Here is a 19,817-nt window from a genome sequence, read left to right as displayed (position 1 = left end):
CGCTCAACATCTTGGCATCTGAGCATTTGAACAGCAGAACTGAGATTTAAAGAAAAACAGGTTTCAGAAGTTTTGAGGGGTATCAGGAGACTTATGACCAACTTCCATGTGAGAGAGACAAGGGTGGCACGACTTTAGAGAAGAGGTAGGAAAGCAGTGTACAAAAATAACTAAATTACGCAAAAAAGAAATTTAGATTCACTCATTCATAATATTGGAACCAGGGCTTTTTTTAATGAAAGCTAAGGCGTCATACTTAAAACTAATAAATGCAAATGATGGTTAATCTCATATAAGATTATCCCCCGGAACACATGGCCAGGAAGTACAGCTCAGCAGGTGGAAAGGAGAAAGCAGAAGGGAGGGGAATGTAGGTGCTAAGACGCTCGATGGCTTGCACAGCGTTATTTTGGGAGGTTGCAGCGAGCAGCAAACTGAACTCAGATCCTCTATCAGTCTGCTGGCCACAACAGGCAACATTTCTTCCACGGGGAAGTTTGCTGTGTTCTTGGTTTTTTACTTGCCTTACTTGCTTTGCATCCAAGGTTGTCATTCTTGAAACTCTGAATCAAATTAAATTATTGTTTTCACAAAAGGAAAGGAGGGTAAAAATCAGAATATGGCCCTTTGTCAGTAATTATTTCTTTTGCAATTTGAGTTACACATGAAATCATTCATCTTTTGTTTAGTAAAGGATTTCATACATCTCTGACTGGAAAGAAGAAAGAATGAGCTGTGACTAATAGGAACTGATCATTTCTAAACATTAATCTGTTATAAAACAATGAAAAATAAAATGAAATCTACTTTATCTTCATAATAAGAAAACAGAAGATAACAGGTAAGGAGAAAAAATAATGAAAGACTGAATCTAAAACATGCCAACACCAAATGCAAATAGTTTGTTTCATTCTGCTGGGAGCCAAATGATAATATCCCATCTGATATTTTTAAAAAATAATAAAATAAACCCAACAAACAAACTTAAAAGCTAATTTGGAATAATTAGTCAAGAGATTCAGTGCTGAGGGTACAGATGTAGTACTGTACAGACTTTCAGTACGGTCTTCGGGGTTTAATGCGGGGCTAAGGTGTCGAGCTCCTGACGTCTCAGGAGTCTGTTCCCTCAGTCTCTCCGATTCTCAATATGTAAAAATGCAGGTACAACCAGGTTATGCAGACTGTCCTTCAGATACTGACAGCTGATAGTCACAGAGAGAAGAAGAGTTAAGGAAGAGGAGGAATTAAGAGCCCCTCTGTCCACAGTACAGTCACCATCTCATTTTAAATGTAAAACTTGCCATGAATGGGCCAATCAGTAAGGAAAAACAATTTGAGGCCCATCTATGCATGGCATCTTTACCATTTTTCACTATCAAATGACCAGACAACTAAAGAAATATAATGTTCTTCCACACACCCAGCTGGTTAGTGTTTACTGTAGTCCTCTAAGACTTTGCAGGAGTTTGCTAACTGAGGAGGAGATGGAATATCCCTTCATATGGAGATGCTATACTTGTGGGTTTTTTTACAGTGCAGCTCCTGGAGGGACTCTCTGAGATGAAACATGACTAAAATATGTAGGATGTGTAATAGGTGCACTGAGAATGGATAAAAAAGGCCCTCACCGTAGCCACTTCTCAGTTTAGTAACTCACCAGGTTTACATTCTTTTTTCAAAATACCAGGAGTAATTAGGCCATATGGACTAACTGTCTGCCAGTTCTTTTCTTTTTTTCCTTAAGGCCATATGGACTAACTGTCTGCCAGTTCTTTTTTTCCTTCCTTTTTGGTTTTTTACCTTCTTTTCCTTAGAAAATTCAAAGCCATTTTGAGTTAAACAAGCATGAAAATGCTTCCAAAACTAATAAATTAATACAGCACGTGTGCCTATATGCATAAAGTGTATTATTTTTATCATCTTCAATTTAGCAACAGATGAACTTACTTCTTGTTTAAAAAAGCACATACTGATACTTCATATGCCATGTTTCTACCTGAAGTGAACAAAATCCAAGCAATCCTAAATTCCAAGTTCATGGTTTACTGCCGTTCTAAGTTCACCCCACAGTACAGTGGTGGAAACCAACTGCTGCAATGCAACATTCTATACCAAAGAGGTACAGCTTTAACACCTTGATGCTCATTCAGCTAGCTAGGAATTCTGAAATAACCTTAAAAAAATCACATACATATCTGATGTAAATTGTGTAATTAGAAATATTTGACACACAGGTGCAGCCCTCTGTTTTAATATTGGTTCCAATCTATTCTAATTTCTTACTGGGAAATAAAATCCTCATATTAATTCATATTAAACAATCCTAATTTATTAAATAAAATTAATTTATGAACGACAAATCCAAAGGAAGTGTTCTGATATTAAACAGCTTCACAACAAGTGGTAAATTACTTTCCCCCTTAAAATCTGGTCAGGGAAAAGAGAAAGAACTTGGATAACTGTGTTATGAGTAGTTCCTGTGATGGTGGTTCTATTTACAGTTTTTCATGTAGAGCACAATGTAAAGCTACCATCTACTTCTTGGTGTAGTAATGCATCTACTGTGTAAAAGCCTAGGGAAAATGCATCCGTACAAGCTACCGTGAAGGTAGGAGGCTGATTCTCACCAGGTGTAAACGGCTCAAAAGCCAGTGGAGCTCTGCCAATTTACTCCAGCTGAGAATCAGCCCCATATAGATCCGCTCCAAACTAGTTAGCTATTTGTGTTTCTCTTGGAATATCGCCAAAGGGCTCATCGCAGTACCCAACTGTGTTTACATCTTTGAAACATCCTGAAATTGCTGCTGTCTGAGACTACAGCCCAGACTACAGATAGAGCTGGTAGTCCTTTTGTTCTAGAAAAAATGGGGAAAAAAGCACCAAAACAACAAAAAAGGCACTTTAAACTTCAAAATCAGCTCTGTCTCATAAAATTAAACTTTCACGCAAATGTGAAAAATAAAGAGAAAACTGCTGGGGGGGATTGCAATTTCACTCTTGTGGTTTATGAACTGCAGGAAAGTGAAGCCAATTCCCTGTAGTGAGATTACAGGTCTCCTCTTCTATAGGTCTTAAATTAAAAACCAGCTGAATCCAAACTGAGCTAGTTTACTGGATCAGAAGATTCAATTATTTCTGCTAAGTAACTGAATGTGAACTACTTCCTTTTAATAATATACAACTAATAATTACTGCCCAAGAAAGGACTTTTTTCTACCAAGCTAATTAAACTAAAGCAATATATTTTTCGACTGCTCTCAAATTTAACTAAAGCTAGAAACATTTGCAACAAAACAAGCAGATGCAAATCCCCACTCACATACAGAAATACAAAGCCACACAATGCGTTCAGACATTACAAGAAACAGGACTTGCCCCAAAACATTATGTGAAATCCAATAATTTCTGGTCTATATTCAGCTTACACGCACACATTGGCAGCGTAACGTCCTGCACGCTTGTACAGACACAGTGGAGGAACGCAGCTGCAAAGTGGATGCGGAGCATCTTTGGCTTCAGTAACTGATTAAGCTCATTCTGCAAGAGGTCACTGTGAAATGTGTTAAGAGAATTGAGCCATATCCCTAACACGCAAACACGTACAGGTAAGCAGCATGCAAAGGTGTTTGACTTACTGGTGCCTATTCTAGGATTGAACTGTTCCAGATTCCTCAGCCCTGGGCAATGCTGGGAAGAAATTTTATTTGAGAGAAAACATTTTCTGGAATGCTCATTAATAAGAAAAGAAAAAAGGGATATTCTAAACTGCTGTGACTTTAAAAAAATCTTGTGGGAAATGGAAAAATAAAATTTCTCGGGAGAACATAATAACTAGAATTTATCATCGGTCTGACTCCGATGATATTTATGGGCTACAATAGATTTAGTTCAGTTTACATTTTCATTCACTCACATACCTATTGCAGCGTTTAATTAGTTAATAACAACTATGTTCCTTCAACACGCTATAGAAAATTCACTTGGAGTCTGAGAAATTTTTATGTTGTTCCATACACATTTTTTTACAGCAATGTTAATGAGTCTTGCTAATTCATCTCAGTCACTTAGTTTGCACTGCAGTGTTCATTAAAAAGACCTCTCCTGAATTCAGTATTGATTGCTCACATGAGCAATATAGCACCTGTATACCTTGTGTCTACTGAATGAGACTCCCATTGCCTGTATTTCCAAATCATGTAAAAAAAACCGCTTTCCAAGACGTGTTTATCACATGAAATGCACCACTTTTAGCAAAGTGCCATTAGTCAAAATGAGAAGAAAAACGATCCAGTGATCTGTTTCTGATGTTAAAACAGCCAGAATGTACTCTTAAGTCTCACTCTCTGCCACTGGAAAACCTTTCACACTTCAGGAGTTCAATATCTTACGTTTCTCCCCACCACCTTCCCTGAACAGCTGAATTTAATAGATCAAAATAATTTTGCAGGAAAAACCATTCTTATGATCTTCCATATGCTGCAAACTAAACTACAGTGTATTGTGGGTTTAAGTGTTTTTAGAAGCAGCGCTTTTCAAAATGGAAAATGGTTTCTGGTAAGTATGGAAGAGGAAATAAAAATATCACTCCAGCATTCTATTAAAATACAATTAAACCTGTATCTATGTGCCTCAGACTGTTAACTAATACATATTTTAACAGGGTGATGAATTTTCCTTTCTCTCGTCGAAACACGTTGCTATTTCTCACAAATCTGTCACATCTTACCCACCTTTTACTGAATGCCTGAAATAAAACATCTTCATCATTCTAACTGTAGTGATGCAGCCACATCAGGCAGGCTCAGATGCCAACCTTTTCCCAAAATTTCTAAAACTGGAGATGCCTCAATTCTAAATAACGAGTGAAATCTATTATTCCCACTCATTATTTTCATTTCCTTCAAGCACCGTGTCAGTCTACCTAAATTATTCACTCATATTGCGTGCCTCAAAGTCACTAATTAAAAAAGCTCCAAATAGTTCCCAACTTCAAAAACCAGGGAACATGTACCATTTTAAAACATATTTCTGAGCAACCAAAACCCAGCACTCTGTAATACATCCACATCCAGCATTTCCACATCCATTGATAAAAAAACCCTGTAGCACCGACAGAGCTAGACATGAAAACAAGCCACTTGCTCAAAAATCTCCTTAATCTGAGGTTTGTGTGAATTTTAGAGTAGTATTTTATTGCTTTAGAAAACAGTACAGAAGCAATTGCACTTTAGTTATTTGTATTTTTATCTTTTGACCAAGTGAGGGTGCAGAAAGAAAAGAACATAGGAGGGTCAGCTATTTTACTAAGAAAAACTTCTAGTATGCTTTTGTCCAGTAACACAAATTTTTGAGTCCTTATATATTTTGGTCATGGGCAAGGTACTGAATAGGGGTTTTTTTTTCAGATTTGAAAGGGGGCATAAGAATTAAGAATCAGAGTGGTCCCTTTGAAGCAGAAATTATTTTCTGTGAATTTTACAGGGAATGAACCCTGCGCTATAGCATCTTGCACTGCTGCTGCTGCTGCTGCTGCTGCTGCTCTATCTGGAAGCCACACTCCCCACTTGGGAGGTATATTATGTTAAATGAAGTCAATATTTTATTTTAATACAGTTTCATTTTAATTGATGTTCACCTCAATGACTGTAAAGATTTGTACAAGGTCTGGGAAAGTAAACATTAGATGATTCATCACAGGCAAAATGAAAGCATGTCCCTCTCATGAAATGAATCTATAAATCTTTGCTACATTATTTTACTGATGGAAACTGAGTTCAGTGAGGAATGAAAGAGACTATTATAGCTGTTCTTGAAAAGATGGAGGAGGAAGCCACTGAAACGGAGACCTAGGGTATGGGTGGCCTGGGGTCTGTGTGGAACAAAAATAAGTCTGCCTCATCTTGCCCTTTGCATGCTCTTTGAAACCACCCCAAATTACACATGCAAGTTGCTGGTCTAAAGTGCACACGTGCACGTGTGTGTGCTGACACACACACAAAGAAGAGAGAGAACATTTGAGGAGCATAACAAAGTCACCTGCTTTGAAATGAAAACACAAAACGGACAAGCAAATAACAAATCAGATGAGAGTTATAGACCTATAGTATATACTATATAAACTACTGGTCACACTGGACTATACAGCTGGAGTAAAGACACTCGGCTGCATACTGGAATAGTACAGATAGCAGCAGTGCACCGAGAAAAGGGCCAACAGGTTGGAACAAATTTCCAGCCTTCACGCCAAAGTGGGATGATGATTTGGAGAATAAACCCCCTGTAAAGGTTGCTTTGGGCTGAGCTGGTGGCTGATACTCACTAAGGCAATCTACAGGCTGATGTCTTCTACGCTGGAAGGAATTCAGCCATCTCCTCTGACGTAGCCAGAGCTCGCTGAATGGCCCGGACCCAGAATGCTAAGCTCAGTAAAACCAATACTTGAACAGAAAAAGACCACTCCCCACATACACACCCATAACTTTCTTCACTCGGTTGCCATTATCTGAACAACAATGTTGTACAAGAGCTGTTGGCCCATGTGTAAACATGCAGCGGCCACATCTAATCAACGTTCCATTGGAGAGAAGCTACAAAAACCCAGGAGTCCAACCCAGGTGTGTGTCACTTGAGGACAAATGGTCACGAATGTCCTAGGCTGATATTCATGTTTGCTTTCCCATTTTCCCTGACTGGGAAATGAAAGTTTCTGAAGTTCCAGATGGCCTATAACAGAAGAATGAAGAAGGAAATGAGAATACGTAGACACTAGGAGAAACTGTAATTCCGCAAAAAGAAAAATGAGGTTCTGTTTCACAGGAATAGATCCGGCCAGATAATCAAAGCCAAGCAAAAATCCACTCTCTGGATAATGAGTCTGGAGGTAATCTCATCCTAAAGGACTTCTTTAAGCTATCCAGGCCAGTATGTCATTTAGAATAATGAAATTGTCACATGTTTGGTAAGAGGGCTTTCATTGTCCCTTCCTTTCCCACATTGTGGAAAATGAAAAAAAGCACTGAAGAAGATAAAATGCTCTCCTGCCACCTTGTATGCCAGTTTGAAAGCAAGAGGACCAAAGCTTCTCCTGCAGTTGTATACAGCTGCTTAGAAGCATTATGGAAATTCAGTGGCTAGGAAGATGTTTTCCTTCTGCCACTTGAATTTCTCTTGCTATGTCAAGTAAAATGTTTACTGTTACCCTGCTATTGACGCACAATGATCCACCTTTTAATAGAAAACACCACTGGAATTCCTGCAATGTTCCACAAGATCAGAGCATACACACAGAATACCTGTTCTGCAGATGCACATCTTTTCTACCAATTTGAAGCAGGGGTGCAATATTAGCCATTGGGGAAACAGCCAGTATAACCTTTGCCAGGCACAAACAGCTTCTGATTATTGATCAGGGGTCAATTCATTAGATTTCAGATCTTGTCATTAGTTATTGCATGCGACAGGAGAACAGAGTGCCAGTTACTTACTCACTGAGTTACAAAAAACTCAATGGAAAAAACACATAGTAGGGCAGAGTCCATTACTGGAACCTTGTGCAGCAGAGAAGCAGATGTAGCAACACTCAGGATCACACATGCAAGTATGAACCTCAGAGAGGTGTTCTCACGTTGATACAAAAATGTACGCGCGCCTTTGCAGGCATTTATTTTTATATGGCAATTCTGAATAATGACTATAAGAGCAATAATACGTAGTTGACTCATTCAGCAAGCACAGCAACTCTTGTGCACTGAATGCATCAGGGTTTTTTGTGCAAACACAGTGTGTAATTGTGCAATTAAAATCTTTAGCTGTGCAGAGGCACAAGTGCATTGTATAGTCTATCTTCATTCCAGCTGTAGCTAACACTAAAACTCCTACCTACAAAATAACAACACATTGTGGGGGTAATGAACTGTAATAGAAGGCTGAAAATCTGTAACTGAAATACTCACTAATCATTTATTAATACGGTTCCATGAATTATGTCCTCATAGTGATAATACCCAGTCTGATGACGCAGAAAAGACCTTCTGCTTCAAATCTAAATTCCATTTTCCACTATTATCCAAACCACCTGTCAGGACCATCTACTGCTTGTAGGGGACTTGATATCAACACCAAAGCTCCCTGTAGTCCAACCTACCGCTCCCTACCAACCACCACCACTAGATCTGGTCAGCCACGACTGTCTAGCCAAGTCGTGAAAACACCTGAGGATGGATTCTCTGCCACCTCTCTGGTGTTCCTGCTTGCTGTATTTTTACTGCTATGTTATGATTTTGTATGTTGCTGAAAAACAAATCAGACCCCTCTGGAAAATGCCTTCATCTTTGAGAAGGCTTAGCAGTCAAAAGTACATTATATAGAATTATTATATGGAATTATTTGGGTTATTCTATCTGCCAGTTTGACCTTTCTCATAGCAGTCCCGAATAAATGAGGGTGTTTAAAAGTACTTTCCAACCAGAAGCTTTCCAATTTACAATAAATGCTACTGAGGAACCAAAGTCTTTGTTTTCCATTCATTGCAATTATAGCTATTTTCTACACAAGATTTCTTCCAGGTGTAATATGTTCTGGCCATGTCCTGGGTTTTGCTGAGATAAAACCAGGCTGCATCTTCTCATGCCTAGCTTTTTATGAAAAAAATCATGGTGTCCAGGCTTTATACAGGGAAAAAACTCAACAGTTCCCAGCCTCTGGGCTACACTAGAAGGAAGCACATTGTATTTTTACTGGTGTCCTGCTCATCCATATCTCATCCAGCACTGTATGGTGCACTGTCAAAAGCATCAGCCTCCCTAGGCCAAACACAGCCACCCTTAAAATTCAGGATTGCTCTGGACACATTTAACATCATGGTATTCCCAAGTTTCTCATGAAGCATCTAATGTTTTTAGACTCCTCTCCCTCATCAACTATACTGATAATGCCTGGTCCAACATACCAGTGTGGCAAATACTGATTCCTAAATAGCAACTTTTATGCTTTGCAGCTTGCATTTAAAAATGGCTGCTCCCTGCCTGACGGTAATACTAGCGTAATTAACATTTAAGGCAGTTAAATTTTCATTAGTGAGTAGAGGCTCAATCTGGCACTTGAAATCTTGCCCTTGGAGCCCAGGAGAGTTAAAGCATTGGTTTCTGAGACAAAACAGTGCCCCATTTCTTCTATGCAATTAAAAATAACCACTGAGTTTTAGTTAATAATAGAGGTCAAAATACCCAAGTGCTATTGAAAATATTTAACCAAACACAAATGGCACACATTTAACAGGCCTTAGAGACTGGCATATTATGCAAACCAATCAAGCTCTCATGGTTTACTTTGCAACTAAAACATCTTAAGCAGAAGTACAATCCAACTGTGTATAGGTCATATATAAAAAATGCAGATTGCTACAGGTAAACAGACTAACGGTTAGCGTTCACTCAGCCCTTACTCCAGTGTTCTCAAAGTACTTTGCAACTATTAATTAACCTGGTTTATAAAGGAGGGATAGCTCTAGCTTGTACTTATTTTTACAAAGGGTGAAGTAGGACAGAAGGTCAGGGCTGTAAGCGGAAATGGAAAGGCAGGATCTGGGGCCCCAGTCTCTTAAGTTTCTAGATAGTTCACCTTCTCATTAAATAGACTCATGTATGGACAACAAACATAAACTGTAATTGGGAGTTCTCCAATTAAACAAATCCATTTGAAAAGCTGGATGCATATTTTCAAGGCTGGAAAAGAAAATTTTAAGATACTAAACAAGCAACTGCACAAAATTTAGCTTTCCTATTGAGTTCTAAGTTTATAACTCTAAAATTTGAAGTCTTCATAAGCTTTTTCTAAAGGACTGGCTTCATGATGCAGGGCAAAAAAAAAGATTCACCATGGAAAGTTCACCAAAGTTCTGTAGTTTTTTAGAGATTACATTACTATGACGTAGAGAGAAACTGAAACTGATTTCCCAGAAAGGCTGTGACAAACCTCTCTTTTCAAAGTGAATCAAGTATGGAAACAAAAAGAAACTCTAAAGAACAGTAGTGAGCAGTGGGCACAGACGTGTACTACAGCCTTCAATCTAGCAGGCAGCTAGTTTAACCCACACAAAATCGCTGTTTCCCTTCCTCAGTTTTCTTGACTGGTGGGCTGGCTGATGTGACTTTGTTACTTCTGCATCTGCTGTTCTGGTAGACTAACGAAGAGCGACTTACTGTTGCTGTTATTGCTGTTGTTGCTGTTTCCACTGGACATGACACCAATTAGCATGGAAACTTTGTTCAGCATTGCATAATAACAAGCAAAAAAACCAGTTTGGCTGGAAGACTTTCATCAAGACTTTCTTCCATATGGAGTAAGCAAAGATCTTCAAAGGACCTTACAACACGCATCTTCCAGGACCATAAGGGGGTGGGAGATGAGTTAGCAACACTGTGAAACATGTAGTGTGGAAGTTTAGATATAACCTGAAGATGCATAGAAGATGGAAAGCAATCTTTTTTTCATGAAGAATAGGTCATGCCAGTTAGCTTAGACAAGTTGTGCAAAATGACAGGATTAGCGCACAAAGGGAACGCGGCAGATCTGATTTTACAGAAACATTATTTATGGGTTAGTGGGTGGACAAAAGTTTTCTCAACAGATTTTTACAGATCTAATCATACACAGAAAGTTCAAATTGTTTCCTTTAGCCTCTACTTAGTGCTACTTTATAGATAGTGTTTTGCTTTAATTTAATTTATCTAGACTTTAATGAGACTTTTGGTACCTTACTGCCTGGAAAATTATTACTGACACTGGAAATATGGTGCCTGGTTACGAATATTGCAATAAAGATATGAAGTTGCCAGACATATTGTAAACAGAGCATAATTACAGTATTTGCAGTTGAACATCAAAATGGGAAGAGATGCCAAGTGGCATTTCTCAGAAGTTAATATTGGGACTGATAGCATCTAATGTCTTCCCTAATAATTTGGAAAATGAAGTAAATTGTACATTGACTGAATACACAGTAGACACAAGAGGAAGATGAACTACAACACAGCAGGTGGGTAAGTTCAAAAAACCCACAAAGATCTGGAGATCTAAGAGGAAGAGAGAGAAGGGTGCATTGAAGAGGGGAAGCTAGCTAATGTAGACAAACGTAGAATAATACACTCAGAGAAAATTAACACCCATCTCAAGTAACCAAATGGGAAAATGCCAATTTTCATTAAAAAAAAAAAAACACCAAGAGATTTCACAGTTTATTCACACTGAAAATTCACATTGGGGTATATGCATCAGGTTTGACAACTTGTTTGCTACATTTCAGCCTGATGTGGCTTTAAAAAGAAGAATAACAGATTCCCTTAAAAACCTGCCTTTTAAAATAAATTTTTACTTATTTTAAATGTATACTGAATGCTCATAAATGACCCAATTTACAGTCCTGTTAGCGGAAATAACACAGTAGCAATGTAACATAAGTAAGAGACACAGAAGCAGCATACGAGCTCCAAGGTGGAGGTCAGGAAGCCAAAGCCCATCTGTCTCCGATACCGTCAAGGCATTCTAAGTGTTCACTCCGTGCAGTAGAGCAAAATCCATGAAATACTAGGCTGCCACTGATTAGTTGCCTTTAGTTTAGAAGCTCAACTATACCTTGAGGAAAGCTATTACTGTATAAAAGAAAAGTAAGATTCTGAGGGGGATTTAAAAAGAAAAAAGCCTAAACAAATATTGAAACAAGCTTGCGGTGTTAAATGACTACTGTACACACTAATGAACCTTCAATGTTATCTGTAGGATGGAAATTGTCAAAAGAATGTACCCTTGCAATAAAATTAACCTGTAATTATATACACTCACTAAGTATAGAAAACATATTTTATGACACAAAAAACCCCCTACACAGACTATGTTAGAGAACTGCTCCTGTCTGAGAGTTTAAAGAGCATACTATCTTTTCCCCATCATTATTTGGTTAACAATACCCCTAGTACAAGTACATTATTTTGTCACAGGAATGATTCATTACAAGAAAATATAAAAACTTTATCAAACTGAGTATTACTTTTCTTCCTAACACAGCAATCCAAATACAGCTGATGCATACGGAATGCCTGATGTGATAGCAATCAAAATATATTTTTTATGTATGCTTAAAAACCTGCTTACCAAGGGGAGCCATATATTCTGAATCCCCTCACCGTCACTTCAGAGTCTTGAAGATAGATGCAGTTTGTTAGAAGAGACTGTACATTTTCATAGCTCTCTGGCTTCAGCTTAGAAACAGAGGGGAAATAGTAAAAGTCCTGCTTGATTAAGTCAGCCATGAATTCCTGGTCAAAGGTCAATTCATGATTTCCTGCTATCACAATCTTGTATTCATAGGGCAGGCTACCTAAAACAGTGAAAAACAAACAAATTACTTGTTTTACGGAAAACCTGACAAAAGAAAACAGACAGACTCGCAAAATATTACCAATTCCTATAACACGTTCACATATTTGAAACAGTCGAGCATATCCTTGCTACCTGTTACTGTCAGTGGCGGTGATTTCGGGTAAATGACATGACTGCCTTTTTCAGGGCACGCTATGATTTAGCATGCTTAGCATTAATGCGTTGAAACTACTTTCAACTCATCAACCTTAAAAACCAGTCTGCTGACTTCTGCTCTACTATTTACTTCTAGTTAATTGCCATTTGTGCTGCAAGTATCACTTACTGTGACAGCGGTGATAACTCTCTCACAGAAATTAGGGTTCAAAGAAGATCGGCCGCAACGCTTCGTAAAATAATGTCGGCATAAAATAATGTCGGCTCTCTTCTCCCAGAGCTGTGGTCTTTATCAGCTTGTACTGAGGAGGTCTTAGAGCGTCAGAACTTGGGTCAGTCAGAGGGATCTGCTGCCCTCTTTGCCCTGGCATTAAGATCAAGCCTTCCAGCAAGACAGGGATTGGGTTTAGCTGTCAAAACTCCACATCCCACAGAGAAGTCTCGCAGTTTGCCTCTATCCCACGGTTTTTCCTGCTCCATTTTCTCAGTGGCTTCCTTAGATCCATGGACTATAATTTAAAGTGACTCATGTTCAAGAGTATTTTACAACCCGTATTTAGTGAAAAAGGGTTCTTCCTGAGGGGAGCACTGCAACAGCAACTTTCCACCTGACTCCACATTTGGTTATCAGCTGGATTCTGCCCTTGCGAGCAGGCATCACCTGTCTCAGAAAGCTCAATACAAATCTTGTAAGCGTATCTGAGAGGAAACAAAGACAGAAACTGTGCAAAGCTGCATTCATTAGCTTTGCTTCTGCACTATTAATTTGCATCAGGACAGTCAGAACAGGAGATTGGGAGCAGAAAGAAATATTTTATTGAAAATGAGACCCACCTTGCATAGCAGCAATCTTGTCATTTTTTATTTAAAAAATGTATTGTTGGTAACAGAGAAACCTTTAGTGATGACCCCAAGCCTAATCTAGAGGTAGGATATTGAGAGAATGTAAAACACCAGGCAATATGCAGCGGCAAAAGTTGGCATGAGTAGGACTTAAGAATAAAATGCAGCAGCGGGATTCAGAGTTACCGAAACAAAAGGCAGAGAACAGTGCTAGCCCAGAGGAGATGCCACATGGCTGAACTTGTTATTTGCTAAATGAAAAGATCTGGGCAACTCCAAAGCATAAGTTTCAGACACTTGTAACACCTGTGTTAGGAAAATTGATCATACAGGTTCCAGCCTTTCCTGTGGACCCAATACACGTGCCTTTAGAATACTAATTAACAGAAACTCTTTTCAGATATTTATCATCACACGTTGAATGTTGGAGATTCAATTATTTACCTGAAAGACTACTTGAGATGTAAATGTTGTAATTTTTGCTTCTGAAATGCTTAGCATTTTGCAGATGTGTACTCCCTCTCTACAAGTTTTCTGTGTGTGTGCACACATACAAGTTAAAAATGTTACTTACATGCTACAATATGTATGGACATCTCCAGGCCTTAAAGCATTCTTGGGAAATAGGAAAATAAAGAAATCCTGTATGCTGCAACATCGTTAGCAATTCCATTTCTATTCTGTTTTGTAAATCTTTTCCAGCTCATCTGATCCATCCATCTAGCAGCCAAGAACCTGTATGAGCTGGTTATAGTTGTTGCTTCCACTAATGTATTTATGTCATGTTGCTGTCTGTGGGTGTTACTTAGGCAAATTAGCAAATTACTCTAAATGTACAGTTACATTTATTATAGTGGCGGCCAGAAGCACTGCTGTAGTTAGAGGTCTGTCAGCTTTTCAATTAACAACTGTGTTTTTGATGAGTTTGCAGCTCAGTTTTTTTCCTTTCATTCCATACCAGGCGGCAACTTGCTAAACCTATTTCCCTCTCTTTGTCTCCACAAGCCCTCTTTACCCTTTAAAACTTAATTAATACCCATCTAACATGGGTATTTTTTTGCTGCTTACACATAAATTTAACAATATTTTGTTTAAACTTTGTTCCCTAGAAGACTTATGAACACGCTTCACTTTTTACTCCAAGTGTTCTGAAAGCACAAAGTCAACATTAAATATAAATCTTTGAAACCTTGTTCTTGGCTGGGCACCGCTGTCATGAACTATATGTGTAAGACGCCAGATGAAGACCCTCAGCTATCAGACCACAATATAGATTAGACATTTCCCATCTTCCCTATTTCCAGTGTGATCCATGTTTACCAATGCTCATTCTAGTCCACATGCAGAAGTCAACACTGAATGCTGAACACCTCTGCACTAAAGGCACGGTTCTCCTACCACTGACCTCAGAGGGACCAACACCACCTTACTGCAGGAGGACCACAGACCAACATGGTGTGTCAGCTCAATCCTGAGAAAAGTTGAATGTTTCAAGTGCCTTCTATAGCATTAAGATCCACCAAACATTAGCAATATCTGATCAATATTTACTTAAAAACTACCTTAAAGCAGCAACTCTTTCCTATGTCTGACCTACAACTTCTTACCATTCTTTTTTATATGTTATTATTTGAAACATTCTGCATTTTCTTATTCCATTATGTCCTTCCAACACAAATGCATGGTTTTCCATCCCTAGGTACAGACTACTGCACAATTTGTAGCCTTGGCTCAGTCCTTCCTTGGCTCCCCAAGAGCACATAGCCTAATAGCTGTTGTATGGCTGTGTTTCCACATATGTCCATAGCTTCAGAACCACCACTTCTCCATCTCTTTACTTTTTTGTGCCACCAGCTCTTGATCAGAGATAATTCAAATGCTTCCAGGTTGAACAGCTTATTCCCACACCTGCTAGTGGGTGCTAATGACAAGCTGGGTAGAAAAGATACCAGGCACATTTCCCATCCCTTGTTAAACAAAATATGCTGAGAATGTTGAATTCCTCCTTATGCAGGTTTTCATGGTTTCTTATAACAACTGCATTTTGCTAAGAGAGATTCCCACTAAAGACAGCAGTGGCTACAATGTACCCATTGCAGTGGGTTCCTTTTGTCTTCCATTTACAAACTCCATGAAAACAAGCCTTAGTAAAGGCACTGGCTAACATTTTCATTTACTGTTTTCCTTTTTATTTTTCTTTTCAAAAATAGTCATATGCTATTCATTAAGTTCCCTGACTGCTCAGCCAGGTGGGCACCAATGGTACCACTAGAGTGACCTTGAGCATTATCAAGGGTGACTGAAAGCCCTGAGGTTACAGTGAGGGGGATGTGGCCCTGGTGGTACCTCCTCAGACCTCCCAGTGAGGGGGCTCACCACTCAGGTGGGAGTAGATGCATCCCACAGTCAACACGGTGTTGCGTGGCTGGTGCTGCAACGCAGGGCTCCAGCTTCTATGACAGCAGGACCCCTTTTGAAGAACAAGGACTGTTGCACAGGGATGGCATTCCCCTGGCAAACTGGGGCAAGAGCGCCTTTGCTAACAGGTTCACCAATACAGTGGGGCGAGTTTTACATGAGGTGTGTTGGGGAAGGGCTGTCATGCTGTGAAGAGAAGTGAAGGCATGGAGGCAGTGAGGAAACAGCTGGGGAACAACAGGATGGTGAAGGCTCTTTCATTACCCTTGTAAAAGCAGCCTCACTGGGGCTCCTCTCAGGTACCTGTATGCTCACACACACAGCACAGGGTACAACCAGGAGGAAGAAGTCCATGCACATGGACTTCTCTGAGATTCTGGAGACGTGGTGGGATAGCTCATCTGACTGGAGTGCTGCAATGGATGGACCACAGGCCTACCACCTGTCTATCACAGGTCTATCACCTTTGAAAAGTCAGGAGGATTGGAGAACTTCCCAACAGCTGGAAAAAGGCAAATGTCCCACCCACCTTCAAGAAAGGCAAGAAGGGGAATCTGGGGAACTACAGGCCACCAAGCCTTACATCAGGCCTGGGAAAATTATGAAACTGATCTCCCACAAAATAATTTTCCAAGCACATAAAGGTCTGGAGAGTGATTGGAAACAGCCATCATCGATTTAACACAGGTAAATCATACCTAACTAACGTAATTGCCTTCTATGAGGAGATGACTAGCTCTGTGGATAAGGGAGAACACTGGATGGTTTTTGCCTCGATTTTAGCCTTTGACACAATCTCCCATAACATCCTTATAGCCAAATTGGTGAGTTAAGGATGGATGATAAGGTGGGTTGAGTATCATGTGGAATACTGGGCTCAAAGGTATAAAGTCCAACTGGCAGTCAGTCACTAGAGGTATCCCTCAGTGAGTGATGCTGGGACCAATACAGCTTCCCTTCTTTAGTAACAGCTTGGATGATCTGATGGAGTGCACTTTCAGCAAGTTTGCAAGGCAACACCAAATTAGGGGTGGGGATCTGTCAATCCACTCTGAAGGGCATAGAATCATAGAATCATAGAATGTTTTGGGTTGGAAGGGACCCCTAGAGGTCATCTAGTCCAACCCCCCCGCAGGAGCATGTCTGCTATTCAGAGAAACCTCCAAAGGCTGGAAAAATGGGCTGACAGAAACTTGATAAACTTAATCAAAAGCAGACGCAAAGTCCTGCACCTGGGATGGAGTAACTTCATTCAACAGAACTCAGCAGTGTGTCTTTGTGACAAAGACAGCAACCACATCTTGGCCTGTATTAGTACCAGTGAAACCAGCTGAACAAAGGGAGCGATCTTTCTCCTGTGTCTAGCACTTCTGAGACCACAACTGGAGTGTGGCATCCAGTTCTGGGTTCCCTACTGACAAACTGAGGGAAGTCCAGCAGAGGGCCACCAAGATGGCTGGGGAATGTGGCGTACTGGCAGAGGCTGAAATCTAAGCCTGTTCAGCCTAGAAAAGATGAAGGGAAGACCTTATTGCTGTCTGCAACTACCTGATCTCGGGATAAAGAGAAGGCAGATCTAGATTCTTCAGAGGTGCATACAGATACAACAAGAGGCAACAGACACAAGTAGGAACATGGTATAAGGAAAGAATTTTACCAGGATGGTCAAAAAGTGGAATATGTGCCCAGAGAAGCTGTAGAATCTCCACCCTTGAGATACTAAAAATTCAACTGGACAAGGTTCTGAGCAGCCTGTTCTAACTAGGCCTGCTTTGCACAGGAGGCTGGACTAAACGACCTCTCAAAGTCCCCTCCATCCTGTGTGATTCTAGGTTCCTGTAAGTCTACACTGGAAAACAAAGAATTGTAAAGAGCCTGCAACGCTGAAAGAAATTAAAAACTCATTTTGTATGGTGATTCTAATGGAACAAATCTATGGTAGACAAGCAATTTAACAGGACTAGAGAGTATGTTCCATTAACTTTGGTGTAAGTTTCTTGTTCTATCCATTTAGCAGATGAGTAGGACTAAATACCCAACTGATAGCCAATTAACATTTGATGCTAGCATATGGCTTTGCTGGTGGGCAGGTAGCAAACTTGGTATTAATACAGAAGCTCAATGCATACAAAGATATTAAAGAAAATTTATGGCTGTCACAGGAATTCTGCACACATATCCAGGACAAAAATCATTCCCCAGTAAAATTAAGGCGGCAAGCCTGTAAGAAATAGATCTGCCCTTCAGGAGTGCCAATAAACACATGCAAGAACATATGCTATGGGAGTCAATGATGTATTTTCAAACCAAAAAAAAGGAAAAGTTATGAATTTGGGGGAGAGCTACATTTTTTTTCTGATCTCTTGACTAGCCAAAACAAGTGGGTTTTGCCCAAAGACCAGGGATCCCCCTGTTCTTGGCACCTGCTAAAATACCCCTATAACCTGGAGACAAACTACAACTAGAATTGGTTGGAAAAATTTTACCTAAACAGTTTTTGGTATTAAAATTATTAAAATACCACTTAGACGGAACAGGATATATTTGGAAATTCATGTAGCAATTCTGACATTGCCAAGGAAACAAAATGAAGCAAAATGTCAGTTTAAAATATTTCAGGGTGAATAAAAATTGCATTTCGAAGCAAAATTTCTCTTCTTTTTTTTCTAAAAAAAGGGGGGTTCCCTCCCATAATGTGTAACTTGCAAGAAATTAAAATTATTTTCCTCTATAATCAACTTCCAGCCACTTCATCCTATTTGGATTTGGAATCAACAGAAATGTTTACACATCAAAATTCTGTCAGAAATACACTGGCTCCAATTCAGTCCTGGGCTTCAGGGCTTTCTCTTTCAGACCACATCCAACTTTTGCCTTCTGCCAAATTGGAATGGGGCTCCAAGCCACCGACCACCCTTTCAGCCTCTATCCTAACATGGCGTGAGAGATTTTTCCCTTCCTTTTTCTTCTTCTCTGCTACGTGGTTCTTCATCTTTCTGTCTCATTTTTCCCTCTTCTTTCCCTTTTGTAATGTCCCCCTGGATGCAGAAAAATGCTGCAGACACATTATCTTGCACTTAATTTAGCAGTTTTAGCAAAGGGTATTTTTTCTTACAGAAACAAAACTTGTAATAGTATTATGCTTTAGACTTCTGTTTGCTTGTCTCTCAATATCCCTCTGAAAATGCCCAACAGATTCAAAAGTCATTTACTATTTTCAGCAGAGTAAAGGCCTCAAAGATAATTATGTTCCTTTGAGTTTCCTGAAAGTAAGTGTCGAAGAAGATTAATGCCCAATCTGAAGAAGAGGCTTCAAAGGAATGACACACCTTAGGTGTCTTATGGGACACCTAAGAACCCATAGAAGGTTTATGAGACAAAATCCAAGAAGTCAGGCAGCAGTGGTTCTGCTCCCAGAACAACTCATCACACAAAAAAAATCTGCCCTGAAACTCCTAAATCAATGTAATTTATTATTCTTTGAGATTATTTTCTATCAAAAAGCCTGGGATATCATATTTGGCATACAGAATCATAGAATCGTTTAGGTTGGAAAGGATGTTTAAGAACATCAATTCCAACTGTTAACGTAACACTAACAAGACGAACACTAAAACCATGTCCCTAAGCACCTTGTCAACCCACCTTTTAAATACCTCCAGGTATGGGGGGGACTCAACCACTTCAACCCTTTCGGTGAAGAAATATTTCCTAATATCCCATCTAAACCTAACAAGACGAACACTAAAACCATGTCCCTAAGCACCTTGTCAACCCACCTTTTAAATACCTCCAGGTATGGGGGGGACTCAACCACTTCAACCCTTTCGGTGAAGAAATATTTCCTAATATCCCATCTAAACATCCCCTGGCACAATTTGAGGCCATTTCCTCTCGTCCTATGGCTTGTTACTTGGGAGAAGAGACCAATCCTGACCTCGCTACAACCGCCTTTCAGGCAGTTGTAGAGGGCGATAAGGTCTCCCCTCAGCCTCCTCTTCTCCAGACTAAACAACCCCAGTTCC

The 19,817-nt window shown here is 39.7% G+C and overlaps 1 protein-coding gene across 1 annotated transcript in view; it reads right to left on the bottom strand.

Annotated features, from left to right (window-relative positions):
- MPPED1 (metallophosphoesterase domain containing 1) overlaps positions 1–19,817 on the bottom strand; it is a 51,542-nt gene that overhangs the window by 15,425 nt on the left and 16,300 nt on the right. Inside the window, exon 3 of the mRNA XM_009648771.2 lies at positions 12,148–12,373. Coding sequence (XP_009647066.1) covers positions 12,148–12,373 — 226 coding nt within the window. The remainder of the gene's footprint in view (positions 1–12,147; positions 12,374–19,817) is intronic.

Source organism: Egretta garzetta, unplaced genomic scaffold, assembly GCF_000687185.1.
Source record: "Egretta garzetta isolate BGI_Z169 unplaced genomic scaffold, ASM68718v1 scaffold81, whole genome shotgun sequence".
NCBI classification, from domain to species: Eukaryota; Metazoa; Chordata; class Aves; order Pelecaniformes; family Ardeidae; genus Egretta; species Egretta garzetta.
This window is presented reverse-complemented; position numbering and strand designations above follow the sequence as displayed.